At 51.5% G+C, this 14,679-nt stretch overlaps 1 protein-coding gene across 1 annotated transcript; it reads right to left on the minus strand.

Annotated features, from left to right (window-relative positions):
• Positions 1 to 750: 750 nt before the first annotated feature.
• LOC308057774 (hydrocephalus-inducing protein homolog) lies at positions 751 to 12,981 on the minus strand (the record flags this gene model as incomplete). Its single annotated transcript, XM_080411825.1, has 5 exons — positions 751 to 1,717; positions 8,365 to 8,573; positions 9,728 to 9,809; positions 11,906 to 12,025; positions 12,973 to 12,981. The coding sequence occupies 5 exons, from the start codon at positions 12,979 to 12,981 to the stop codon at positions 1,514 to 1,516; spliced, it is 624 nt and encodes a 207-aa protein (XP_080267951.1). The 3' UTR covers positions 751 to 1,513.
• Positions 12,982 to 14,679: the final 1,698 nt, after the last annotated feature.

Raw genomic sequence — 14,679 nt, forward strand, 5'->3', positions numbered from 1 at the left:
TTTGTAACGCTTCCCATCTCTCTGTTGCAAATCAGGACTGAAAAATTTAATTGTTGAAGTTCAGCATAAAAATCGTATCAAGCAGGATTCAACACACGCTGGATCACTCAACGGAACAGTTGGCAAGGACGTTGCCAAGAGATGCCAGACACGACTGGGTATCTGTTTTGGTGGTGACGACTAGATCTGGAAATCCCAGAGGGAAGCTGCACAGGGATTTACAAGGTCCTGCCTATGTATTTCCACAGTGACAAGCAGCAGCCTGCTTGAATAGCATCCTGGAAGCCTGTTTCAACAGCCTTGCCAGGCTTTGGTAGGAGCCTCTTGGACCCTCACGCTTCCCAGGAGAAAGAGCAAAGAGCCTTCTCTTGACCCCTGTTTTCCTGGGGAAGAAACTGAAGCAACTCAGGTGCACTAAGGCAGACGGCACATCTTTGCTGCGTTCTGGACCTCAGCTCCTGCACCAAGACCTCTGGGACCAAGCAACTCGGAGCTAACTACCAGCCAGCTGAACTGGTTTCCTTGCAGGTGCAGTGTCAAAAAGGCACTACCCTCTCCAGTTCAGCAAACTGGAAAACCAGTGACTGTCTTCTGAGACCAACAGGAACAGTACAGGCTGTCCACAACGCCGCACATGTCAGGCACCTGACCAGGAGACTGCCCAAATACCACGTGCTTGTGGCCTCCCAAGGAACGTGTATATTTGGCCAACAGGGCCACATACCTATTTCAGAAGGCACTGAAGATCAAGGAGCTTGCCGGTAGCTACTACAAAGTGCTAGAGCACTTTCCAGGAGATCTGAGAGAGACAAAGCTCTACAAGAGGCTCCCAACCCACGCACCAGGTATTTGCTGCATCTTTGGCCTGTGCCCCCGCTGTAAGGCATTCCTCTTTGGGGCTGTAGTGCAGCTTTGAAGCCGCTGCCAGCTCATCTCCGCTTAAGAGCTCATTCTAATGAAGAATATTGGATCCCAGGGACCAGATCAAACCTACTGGAAAACCAGGTTCTGGACCCCACAGGGGTTTTGTCAGGGTCTCAATACCAATTGCTTTGATCTATCATCTCTGATTGCACTCGCTACTCTAGACAAACTGCTGATAAATTCTTAAATGTCTCTTCCACCAGCTCAGAGCTTGCCCATTTCTTAACACTGCCCTTGGTCTGCAGGAACTGAGCTCCTGGAGCTGTCGTCTGCCCCGCAGGATCTTCCACAGCCCAAGGGCAGTCCAGCTGCCTTCTTACAATTGCTCTTTCAGTCTAACAGAATCAGCCTTGCACGACTGTGCTCTGAAGACACCGTTGCACTATAAAACTCCACTCTGCAGCTTGCAGAGTTTTAGCAGAGGTTGCGCCATGCTTCAAACACTATAATCAACAGCAAAACCCACGTGCCCTGCCCATCTCCAGCCACGGCAGCAGCACGGCAGCTCACATGCTCTGGTTCCTTTTTGTCGCTGTTTCCCAACTATATTATCACACCACAGTGTTTTGCACAAAAAGAGATGAGCTCCCTACCTCTGAGTGCTGATGCAGTAGCGGGCCACCCGGTTACCAATGTTGCGAACCAGCAGCGTTTTCTGGGTGCTGTACTTGACGGGACAGGCTGAGAAGTTCACCTGGTCGGGGAAGTCCAGGATAGCTCGGGCACCTATAGCTCGGATAGGCACAACAAACTTCTCCCTTTCTGTGATGCAGATGAGCTCGTGGAAATAATCCTGCAGGGAAAGAAACAATCTCAGCACAATGCTTTTAGCACCATTCCCACGGCAGAAGAAAAACTGCTGTTTTCTAGGACTGTTGCAGTAGCATTCAATAACGTAATAATAGTACCTTTTACCTTCATGACCTTTCATTCCAGTAGCATGACTTGCACAGGGTTGTTAACTTGCAAAGAAGAAACAAGCCCACTGATTCACCCGCTTTCGCAGCAAGCTGGCAGCACCACAATTACCTGATGCTTTGATTCCGAGGCACCAAAACAGAGTCGCTTCACGCAAGGGATCACAGCACTAATGGAACCTGCTTCAATCGCCACCGCAGACTATTGGAAGCACCACTGAGAACCCAGCTGTGCCACAGCACTAACTCCAACGCCAGCAACGCGGCGACCTCGTTGAAGCTCGGCAGGCGATGCTCAGGTGCACTTTCAAAAGGACTTCACCACATACGTGAGCAACGGTCAGTCGCTGGGGAAATGCTTCACAAGCTGGACACGGTAATTGCTGCGATGCCAGGCGAGTGTAGGGCACAGCTGTATTTCTCACCCCCTCCCACAGCCTTACAGGGCCAAGGCTGGGGACACGCACCCTTCAAAAGCCATCTGACCCATCTCCCCACACCAGAACCGGCTCAGCTCTGCACCCAAAGTGTCCCTCCAGATGTTTCACAGGTACTTCAAAGCACTAACAACTCCACCCCTGCCCTCAGCAGCCTACACCAGCTCTGCACTGCAATTCAAGAGAGTTCTTCTCTGCCTAATCTCAGTTTCCCTTTACATCTCACCCCAGCCCCAGGGGACACAGAGACAGTTCTGGCTGATGCCTTAATCACACCCCTCTGTAAGGTCTGTTCTAGAGGAGTAAGTGACGGGGTGCCTGGTTAGCACACCCACCCCAGGCAGGTGGCATCGGGAGCTGCACACGGGGGACACTCAGACACCCCACCAGAGCAAAGCCGGCTGTGCATTCCCAGCCACTGCCTTCTGCAGAACAGAGCCAGGCAATCCCCCCCCATCCCGGCTGCCTGGCGTTTAGCAGCAGGAAGGCAAATCAAATTACCAAAAGCATTTTACTGTAGGGATGAGCAGATCAGACCCCAGATGGATGGCAGGCACCGCTGGCTGCGCTGCAAGTACCACCTTGCCCCCATTGAAATCAGTGAGGAAACTGTTGCCCCAGGGCCAGGAGCCATTGCCCCCAGCAGGCTCTTATGGATGAGCTGATCAAAGCTCTGCTTCTCATCAGTCACTGGCTGCCCTGATTTTTGCCCCAGTGCTTTTAACTCATTTGATATTCTTGTAATTGTTGAAGCAGGAAGCGCTTTGATTTAGGAACCGCACACAGCGGCAAACTCCCTTCAGCAGAACTGATCCGGATTCCTCCACGGCTGGGATTTCCTGCTCCCATCCCCTCCTGGAAGGGCCCTAAGGCAGCCAGCCCAGGCACAGACACGGACCCAGTGCTCCAACACAACAGCTGACACCCAGCGCCTCACCCACCACCCAGCACCTCGCCCACCGCTAAGGTTGCCAAAACAGATGCTGCCCCATCCAAGGCACAAAGAATAAAGAAGGATCTCTTTTTCTAGACATCTCAAACAGTCACCCTACAAACTGCACAAGGGCTTTTGCTTCTCCTATTTGGAAGGTAAAATACTAGCAAGGGAACTGCAGCAAGCAACCTGCAGGATTTAACATCATATTGCAGGCAAGGGTTTCATCTTCAGCAAGTCTTTGTGAATTAGCAAATTTGTACTCAATCTTGCAGCCCAAGCTCTCTAAAATAAAAGCTATGGGCAGCCCATATGACTTTAAAGCACCCATTATCTCCCGGGTACTTCACCTCCCAGACTGCTCAGATGCTCAGAAACTGCATTAGCAAATGGAGAGTGCCATTTGCTTTTGCTGTTGTTATTTCGGCCACACTACTGTAACAAAGGCAAGTCCAATTGAAAGCTACCTGCCTTAGTCAGTCTTGGCATGCCATATTTACTTACCTCTCTCTTCCAGATGCCAGGTAGACAGAAGAGGATGCAAGTACAGATCAGCAGGGAGATTAAAAAAAAAAAAAAGGAACTTCAACAATTGGAGGTATTTGAGGGAAGTAAAAGGAAGTAATTGTCAAGTCGTTGTCATTGCTAAGGAGCAAATGGATCAACAGCAATGCAATTAAGAGCCCAAGAAATAAATACCCCCCAAAAGCAAGCACTGGCAGCCTTCCCAGCTCCCTTGCTGGTGAGGGGCACTGGGACCACCTGCACAGCAACGAACAAGGAAAGGGAATTCTTTCTCCAGGGACCTGAGGGCAAGGCTAAAGCAGCAAGGGTTTGGTTTCACAGAGACAACCACGACCTTGAGAGAGCAAGCTGCCTCTCGCCATTCCTGCAGATGCACATTATGCTCCAAGCCCCCTCTCCAGGGACACCGTGGGACATGGCATCCCGTGCAAGGCTTGACTCAGCACTTCAGAGCGGGCTGACCCTTCAGCCACGCTCTACCACCCCACCAAAGTGGGACCTTGCACCAGGCTGAATGCAGCGTCAGCCCAAACAGGGGGAAAGCCAAGGCAGAGGGGTGCTAGGCAGAAGCTGGCTGCTTGTGTCGCTGTGGACCCATGGTCCCTTAAGCTTTTGAAAGCTGAATTGCCCCCCTGGGGGGGGAACGGGTTGCAGTCTCCCCTGCAGCACTGCCTCGTGCTACCGGGACACTACCTCTGCTACACGCTTGCTTACAGCCTGGGCAACTGTTGAGACCAGTTCAAAATCTCGTTCTGCTTCGCAACTGCAAACCCTTAGCAGACTGTTTAAGACCAGGTTTCTAAATAGACATGCCTGGATGACAGAGGGGCTGCAACCCATCTATGCTCTAAAGTCTGTTGTGTTTAGACACAGCTTCAGGCTACAGATTTTCATGAAAACATGACTTCATCCTTCATACAACTCCCCTCTCCATTGCAAGGATGACAGACAGTTGTACGATGGTTCCCCTTCTCTCACACCCCTGTGACAAGCAGGAAGTTACAAGCTCTGGCCTTCCAGGTATCACCACTGGCATCTGAACTGGCACCCGCCGGAACTGAAGCAGCTGCTCATCTCTGATGTTGTTTCAGGCTCTCTGCAAACTCAGGGGCTAACGGTAATACTGCCACAGCGATATCAACCTTAGCTGCCCACAACACCACACTCGGATGTCAGATTTCCTGCATAACCCATCCTAAATCCTGCACTGAATTCCTTGCAGCAGACGACTTGCACAGAAAAGATCCTTGTAGCATGAGGTCACACGGCAAGCCAAGCAGGGAAAGCTCCCGCTGAAACCCTGATATCAAAGGCTGGAAAATAAGGGCCATGACAAGAGAGGAGGGACCGGAGGATGAAGATCCAGTCGCAGGAGAAGGGGGTGCCCCTGCGCCTGCCCCCCTCAGCTGCCGGTTCGCAGCACTCTGAAATGAGTCGCTTAGCTCCAGGTTCGTTTGGCACCGGGCCATTTGCCTTGGTCTTCTGCCCCTTTCCTCCCCACACGAGCCATCTGGAAAGTATACTTGGAATAGCTTCTGGGCGCTACAAAGCATCTAACAGGGCTGCGCTGAATTGTAAAGGACTTCATTTCACCGATGCAGTAACTCGCTGTCCTGTCGTATTTCATATTAATCAATGTGCATTAATTCAGTCTCCACCGAGCACCAGTAATGAATTTCACAAACCTCACAGACTGAGCTGGCATTGCCGGAAAATAATGTATGGCTACAGTGAAAAGAGCAAGAGGGCAAAACAGAATAAGCTGTGCTGGTTTTATATGCTTCTTCCTTCCTTCTTCCTTTACAATAAACTATTAATAAGCCTGAAGGACACACAAATGGAAGTGTTTCTCTCTGTTGTTAATCTGCCAGTCAGTGCCACAATGGTTCCCAGTTCAGCAGAGACTGTCAGACCATAATGCAAGGACACGCAGGAATGTGGGCTGGCACGAGAACACCCACGCTGTACAACTGGAGCCACAAAACAGAAACGTGCAAATCAGAAGCAGCAAGAGTAACTAAGTGGAAACGCTGCCCAGCAGAAAAATTAGCAGTTCATTTATAACACAAGTGCCAATAAACCAACAGACACGTCAGCTGTTTATTTATTTTCTGACAGTCCGAGCACGTGGCACATTCCCAAATGACTGTGAGACAGTAGGAAACTGCTCATTTTCCAAGAAAGGGCTACGTGGCATTTCAGCCACTAACAACTCACATGCCCCGATTACTTAGGGCTTAGCCACAATTTTACTCCTTTCAATCAGGAGTGACTTCGCTGAAGTCAGACTTACTCCAGGGAAGAACAGATTCAAAGCAAGAGAATTATATAAACCAACTCCCAATCAGGAAGACCCAGACCCCAGTTCACTGGGTTACCCACAGTCCCTGTGGATCGTGCAGCATCAGGGATGTAGGGGTTGTTCAAAGGCAGCACTCCTGAGCCTTCCACAACTAACACAGATACTCTGCAGGCAAGCAACTGCAAGCCCAGCGCAGGTGGCTTTACAGAACCATTTCCCAAAGCCTGCCTCTTGGCCAAGGGCTTTGCAAGGTGCTCTGCACATCCTGACCACGCTGTGGATGCATTTCTAGCTCAGCTACAGCACTCTGGCACTTCGCTGATTCACACTCCATCACGTATGAGCCAAAACATTCCGTTTGTACAAAATTCGTGTTCTGCTGTACAATCCCCATGTGCTCCTCACTGAGCAGCACGCATCCCTCTCCCAATGTCCTGCAAGGAGCACAAAACCCAGTTCGGCAGAAACCGCCGTGGTGTCGCTGAAGCTGTGCAGAGGACCTTGCTGGCACAGCTCCCTAATGCCACACACTCACCAGTTCAAGGGCAAGACAAGGGACAAAGTACTGGACATGAGTGCTCCTGGGGGTTCTCTCACCCTACTTCTATTTGGGGTGATGTTCATCTGTTGCTCTGCTGCTTCTCTCTAGTTGAAGAGCAGCAATTTGCCCTTCATGGGAACCAATTTACTTCCACACCCAAAATGAATGCTAATTCATACTAATAAATCGCATTTTAAAGGAAACAGCGTCCTCTGCAAAGCCTACCTCGGTGAGATTATGCTCTTATGTCACTTGGGCAGTATGGAGAACTGCCCTAGGCCAACATCATTTTTACCTTCCATACGAATGACGTAAAACCATTTCTCAGTCCCTCCCCAAAGCAACAGATCATTTCACAAGCTCAGGGAGCCAGGGACCGCAGGGCATTTCCTCTTTAGTTTGCTACAGCCACGCTGTTTGAGGATAGGACAGAGCATTAAACTAAATCTAAGCAGCGAACACAAGATGAGAGAACAGCTGTGCCCAAAGGGATCCTGCGCCTCTGGCCTGGTGCGGAAACGCCAGCTGGCTCAGAGCGACCCCCTCACCTTGCATCACCCACAAAGTCACACAAAGAACCCTGCCAAGAGGCAGCAGAGTGCTGGTGCAAAGAATCAGCCTGTCTGTATTCCCCTGCGATGCTTCCTCCCTTCCATGCCATGTGCTAAACCCTTCTGCATTAACAAGCCTCCAGACCACACTGTCACCCCTTCACATCACGGCACAGTGCAAGGCTTGCCAGAGCCACAGCACCGATGTTCCAACCTGCAAGCAAAAGCATGGCACATGGGGCAGGGAATAGGTGCCAGCTGACACAGCAGCCACAGCCACATGCACGCAGGCACAGCCACACCAGCGTGACTGCCCAAAGGCTCCGGGGTAAGTGTCTGCCTGCAGATTCTACCTGCCCCTTCAATGCCTGGGTGTGCTCCAGATGTCTCTGTCATCTGCAGCACACCGACCCCCTGCTGATTAAAGACATCTAGAGCTCAGTGCGGCTGTGCCAGGCTGGCTCCCCGCCACGAGCACAGCACATCTTCTCCCCTAGAATCACAGCTGGAGCACAGGCAGGCAAGTATCCTCAGGGGCAGCACAGCGGCAAGGCTGGAACACAGAGGGTATGAAAAAGCATCACCTTCGCTCCAGCCCAGGGTGAGGAAGGGAACTGGTTGCCAGATGGGAAAGAGGAAAGCTCTCTGCATCTATTCACTCCTCTAGTCTTTTCCATCATAATTAAGCCCCTAACACTGAGTAGAGAGGTGGGATGGCTAAACATCAACACCCCTCCCAGCCATTTTCCTACTGTCACACGTGCACCTTCCCCTGCAAATGCCCAGGAAAGCACAGGGAGGGAACGCACAGCCTGTCAGTCCCTGCTGCGGTGGCATCGCATGGTGCTGCCAGCCAGGCTGCCTGACCACAGCCTAGAGCAAACCTTGCAGCACGGCACGGGTTATAACCAGTGCGCAAGGAAAGTGCCGGCTTCAGACAGAACGTTCCGCTGTCTCACTGCTGTGTCCAACGTGATACACATTCCAGTGACTCCAGTTTTCAAAGGTGGTGGTCCTCACTCTGATCAGGCTCAACTTCGCGTCCTCCAAACAACAGGTCAATTTTAAATAGGCTTTTGTTATTTATAATTATCAGAGCAAACCCATAACCATACAGCAACGGACAGATATTAGCAGTGCCGCAAAACCCACAGCAGACGCCCTGTTCTGAACCCAGCCCCGCAGCTTCGCCTCCCGCTGAAGGCACCTGTCTCTTGGGACCTCCAGTCTCACCTTGTTCTCATTGGGGGTGAAAACGATGTGGAAAGTCACAAGCATGCCAGGCGGTACTTTGCGGCACACGGCATGGTGGCTGATCAACTTGAAATAAGGTGACCTCTCCAAGGTGACCTTCAGCAGCTGAGGAACCTGCAGAAAAGGTAAGAAAGTATGATTTTGCAGCTCGTGGAAACAGGAGGAGAAGAGACCTGCCGACAGCCTTCCTTAACCACCTTTCCAAAGCACTTTTAGCTCTGGAGGTACGTGCACATAATACACAAGAGTCAACATTAATCCCTTCTGCCTGGGCAAAACAGCTCACGGCCAGAGGCAGCAGGGCAATGAAGGAAGGGCCAAGCAGGGAAGACACCAGCAGCACGGAGGTATAATATCTGAATCAAGCCACCCGTGTATTCAACAAGCCCAAAGAACCTGCCGGCTTCTGCCCATACACATCCAGGCAGTCATGCCCCTAGAAGGGGACTGTGTTATCTGAAGGCCAAACAGTACGTGTTAATCCTGGGGGAAGGAAGAAATGCACTTTAACATGCTGCGTTTGAGCGGGGCACTCAAGCTGCAGTGCTACAGTCATGCGGGCAGACCAGCAAGAGGAGGAGACCACACATACTGTGGCCTCACTGGGAATAAAAGCAGGCCTGAAGAGCAAAAGGAGGACCATGGGAAGACAAAGAGACAACCCCACAAACTGAGGATGACTAGGAAAATTCACAGGGAGCTGTAAAGAAGCAAGGGAGAAGCACAATACGCTACAAGGAAAGGCTGATGCAGAGGATGAGAGCCAGCAACTTGACAAAGTGATGGAAAGCCAGGCGACCCCCCCCCCAGGCTGTGCCTATCAACTATGGGCTCCAAAGGCATCTTCTGCCTCGAGATACATGACCGGCACTGACTGGCGCTGGAGTCTCAGTTTTAAAAGCCAACCTCTGCTCTCTGGAGGCTCCTGCTGCCTGTGACCGTAGCCAGGCAGCTGCCAGCGCAGGCAAGCCAGATCCCCGGGGACCCCTGCCCACCCCTAGCAGTCCCTGCAGGCACCCTGCTGCACGGTTCTGCCCTCTGGGACACCACCAGCACACAGACAGCACACAGGCATTTCTCAAGCACATTGAGAGCGACGCCTGAGCACCAAATCTCAAAGTCTAAAGCAGGTGATTTGGACTGACGGGCAGCTTCACTGACAAACAACAAACCCACAGGAGGCTTGGAAAAAATGGAGGCTCGTTCTGCACCACCCACCCGAGCCTGGTAACCCGTGGCCAAGGCAGTCCTGAACTCTCCAAACGCCCTTGGAACCCAGCAGGGTCCTGGGGCAGCGGGTTCCAGGAGCCAGTTTCACAGTGCACACAAGCAGTTTGGTCACCAAGTCCCTTAGGAGAGGAGCACGTGTGGCTAAGACCTTCAACAAAAGCCACCCGGAACACCTGAGGGTGCTGAGGAACAGCCTGAAGACAGAAAAGCAATTGTACAACACAGGTAAGAGCAGTAAGTATATAGCGAAGCACTTCTGTAGTTGCACGATTACAGAGCCTCTATTTGGAATATATTTTGCTGTCAGCTGGATTTTTAGGGGGCAAACAACTTCAGGCTGCCGTGCAGTATAAGATTCAGAAGAATCTGGGAAACCAGCGCGAAAACTCTGAGACAGAGCACAACACTGCTCTGCTTTTCTGCAGGACATCACCAAAAGCCAACAAAATTAGAATAGAACACTGTCTCAGGATTATCATCTCTACCTTTCTGTATTTAGAACATACCAAGGATTTTCCTTAGAGCTGATCTTACTTTTACACCCACGCTCTCCAATGGTTGAGGTCTTACCGGCTTCAAAACTAGTTCGGTTTGGAAAAAAACCCACATTCACACATTGCCTCCCCCTTTACAGGGCACGTAAATCCCAAGGTGCAGCTGGACAAGTTTATTATTCCTTACTGGGAAGGGCAGAAATGTTATGCAGATGTTCTTTTCCACCCGAGGAAGCATGAACAGAGCAAATCAACTGTTTGCCTGTTGGCTGGTACTTGGCAAAGATAACCATTTTGAAGTGCTGCATGGATAATGGAGCAGCTGAAGCCAAAAGACTCAGTGGGAACGAAGCAGAGAGTAGGAAGAGAGAAACTGAGGCACATTTTAATTGGGGAAGAAGATACCTACAGCAAGGGGTGCCCAAAACCCAGTGCAGACCACACCAGTGGCATTCCCTGGGTGCAGGCACCCATGCCACATCTTATCCACGTTCCCAAGTTAAATGCCAGACCAGGAATGGTGCAGTACTCTCCAGGAATAACTGAGGGACCACACACGCATCCTTCCTAGCCAAAGGGTCTTCTCTTTTCGCCCACATCCCTGTCAAAACCTGTTCTCTCAGGAGATTCTTGGACTTCTCCCGCTGTCCTTCCACCCGCAATACACCTTGGCAGCTTTTTTTTGTTGTCCACCTGTTTGTCCCCCCCAGCAGGTAAATCTGGAAATCTGGGGGGAATTCACCGGCTCTTGCGCACACTTCCATCTTCCCATCCCACCCTCCCCTCACGCATACCTCTTATTCTTCATTACAGAAGAGTACCCTTAATTACACCTCTCTTCCTGACCTTTCTCTGCTGCCAGTGCACTTACTGCTACAGATCAAGAGAAACCCTTGCGTGTAGGAAAGTGTGCAGGGAGAGAACACCGAGCTCAGCTCCTTTCCTCCCTCTGCCTTTTCCCACCAGCTTGCTCTTGGCACATGCCTCATTCCAGCAAATATTTCCCCAACTGAAATTCAAAAGGTCTCAACTTCCCTCTTTACAGTGGAACAAAACTGCTGACATTTTCCAACTTTTCCATTTGCAACTTTCTTGGGAAATCTCAAAATGATCAGGTTTTTCAAGCAAAGGTGGAGACCTCCGAGGGCACTTGACTCTGAACGTGCTGTGGCTCTCCAAAGGGAAAACAGAGCATCACGTTGCCTCAGAAAAACCTGAGCAGAACCCAATTAAGCTTAGCAGGAGCCTGAAGCGGCACCTAAAGGCCTCCCACTGCTTCTGCTACATCAGTCTGTTTCCACTGCTGTTTCAAAACGCCTTTCCTGAAGCGCTGTTACCACTAATTATAACTTACTCCAGCATAAAGTGGAGAAGACCCCACCCCGAGCTCTGACAGCCCGTTCAGCTCTCTGTGCAGCTCACCCAGAGGCAGAGGTGCCCTGTGGAAACCAAGATTAACCACGGAGCCACCAGGACGCGGTGCACACTCGAGGGAAAGCACGAGGGCAGGGAAGAACTGTACAGCCCTCAACATTCCCATCCGTGCAGGGCTTCCACGGGGAAAGGTGCTGACTAGAAAAGCTCCTTTCAGCGAGGTACTACCAACACACAGCCAAAACCAGGGCAAGAAACCTCAGCATGGCAAGATTTCCACCATCTCGCAAAATAAAGGTGGCGAGACCTTTTACTCTGGATGCGCTGTGCTGCAGCAGGTGACTGGCTGTGCTGTGCACCGCGCGGACAACACTGCTCTCCAGTTCCAGCACAGGGTTAAACTTCCACATCCCAGCACCTACCTTGTCCTCGTTCCTCAGAATCAGTGGCACTTCATACACCTCGTAGGGGACGTAGCTCTGGAATACCACCTCTGACGGGAAAGGCTGGAACGAGTGCTGTTTCAGGGAAGGTGCCGAGAACTGCAGATGCAAAACAGAGTTTCAGCCGCTGGGAGAAAGATTCATCAATCAGAGAATACTACATCGGTCCCCAGTGAAGTACAGTCTCCCGGTGAGTACGCCTGCCCAGCTCACGCCAGGGGAACGGCAGCTCACCCACCTGTGCTCTGAGCAGATCAAAAGTTTCTGGGCCACACCGAGCAGGCTCAAGCGAGCAGCTCTTTTGCTGGCCGTTTCTCCAGGTTTCCTGCTCCAAAAGGCAAGGCAGGACTTACCTCCGGCAGAGCGCTGGGCTAACAGTCACACAGCTCCAGAGCACTTACTGCGAGAGCCGTAAGCACTCGTGCAGCAAGTGAAAGCCAAGAATTTACAGGAGACTCCATGGGAAACAGTCTGGGGATTATCTTTACCCTGAGACAGTGACCAAGTCCAACCCATCCTCAAATCTCTTTTTTGATACACAGCCTAGAAACCATGAGGAAGAGAAGACAGGCCAAAAAGGAACACCGCCGTTAAGAAAGCAACAGATGAGGTGATAAGGTTCAGCTCCTTCCCCAGCACTACTGCGCAACTTGAGTAAGGCTGGACTTGGCATCTCCTTTTCCCATGAGCTCTCAACGGATGCTTCATTGCAGTCCATTATTGCCATGTCAGTTAGTACCACCACCGAAGCGTGCCTGACGACACACAGAAACAGCAAACGCTTACAGCGCAGAGGCATTACTTGGAGAAAATCCCTCCCTGCTTTGTCTCCCCCCTTCCAGCTGAACTCTTCGCACTCACAAGACACAGGCACATCTCCTGCTTCTGCACAGCAGTCAGGGTCGTGCTGAAGCCAGGAGCCACAGCACCCGGCCAGTTCTGTGCGTGCTCGTCCGAGGCGTTCCCAACCTCACACGCTGTCTAGGGCAATCCCCAACCAATTTGTTACAGGTCTCTTGCTGGCACTTTTCCACTCAGCAGCCTACCTCAGTCATCTACCCCTTTGGAACGTGCGTTACACTAAGCAGATGTGTAAGAAGAGCAGCTTTCAACATACGTGTAAGCAAACACTGATCCAGATAAAGCACACCCGCTCCCCTCTGCCCAGCACCATTCCCCTGTGTGCCTGGCAGCCTGCAAAATCTAACACCCCGTAAGGGTCCCACTCGTCGTTCCAACCCAAAGCATTCATGCAATTGCTTGAGCTACACCTTGAGTAGTTACCGTAGGCCCTCAGCCCCCAAAGGCCAATGCAGCCACCACTGAGGGCATCCGATGACCCCAAGCGTTTGACAGAGACTACACCAAACCAAGGGCTGCCTATTTCAGCAGGAGGGTGGGAAATTGCAAGCTTGCATCCTTGTGTCCCGCCCCAGCCTTCCTCCAGTATCATGCTTTAGCCACAGAAGCTCGTCTCCAGCAAAAGCCACCAACTTCAGCAGAGGTGCTTTATATGGGCTTAGTGCAGGCCAGGACTTCAACAGCTCACTGGGGGAAAACGTTTCACCTTTCCCCCAGCAGAAGGAACTCCACCACCACCAGCAGCAGTTTGAAACGACAACAGGACTTAGTCACCAAAGTATTTAGATAAGCTGGAGGCAAGCCTGTCACAAGCATAGGCCCACTTCAAATGTCACGTCAAACAGCAAGGAAAAGGGCAAGAAAAGGCTACCTTTTGACGGGAGGCTTCGCTCACGTCGAGAAGCTGGGTAATCTGGGGCCGCCGCATGTCCCGAGTGCTGGCCAGCCTCTGCTTGGTGCTAAGAGTCATCTCCTTCAGGAAGGCAGAGGGAGTCAGCTGAAATGCAAAACACCAGCAAGAGCTACAGAACTGCCTTCATTCAGAAAGGCTTTTCTTGTTCAAGAGCCACTGATCAATAATTTGTGATCACAGCCACTAGGATAGTCCTGGAAGCCCCATAATTACCCGCTGAAATATTTAACATCAGTAAATTAATGATAGAGAGCGGAATACACATGCTCCAACCAAGTGGCTCTGTCCCATTAGCTTCTCCTTTGTGATTTGATGTGACATGTTGGGGGATTTGGCTCTTCGGGCATTTGTTTCCTCTTCAGATTTGCTGGATTGAGCCAGTGACCTTTGAAGAAGGTCGGGAGGAGTTACCAGCAACCCCCTAACTCCATCCTTGCACAACGCTTACAACCACCACACGCGTGGAGACGTCACTGCTGGGTGAGTCAGAGGAAAGCAGAGAAGCAGTGTTGTGCCAAGACCGAGGTGGAGAGGAATGGCTCCAAGTTTTAGTTATCTCTTTTGAATTAGCACTTGTTTTCTCTGTTCTGGCCTCCGAGACCCCTCCACAGAAGTATGCAGAGAGATCTCCTCGACAGAGCCTTAGCGCCAGGTCGCCTTCAGCCAGGTGAGCTCTGGTCAGCAAAGGACGTCTGAGGATGGGAAGGAGGAATTGCCCTGACTCCGCTGCTGCCTGCAGCGCTGGGTCTGTGCTCTACACGGGATACGGGACAGAACAACTGGTCTGGAACCTGTTCCATCTGGGACCAGCCATGCCTCTCAAAGCCTTTGGGCAGAGTTCAAGCAGCCCACCACATGCCCAGCTGCCTGCAGGGCAGGTATGGTCAGAGCAGCGCTGGCAAGCATCCCGACGTGACAAAACATTGCTGCCCACACAAAGGGGACAGAACGAAGCACACGCTCACGCTTCAGCTATTCC

This window comes from Falco punctatus (assembly GCF_963210335.1).
Source record: "Falco punctatus genome assembly, contig: scaffold_34, whole genome shotgun sequence".
NCBI classification, from domain to species: domain Eukaryota; kingdom Metazoa; phylum Chordata; class Aves; order Falconiformes; family Falconidae; genus Falco; species Falco punctatus.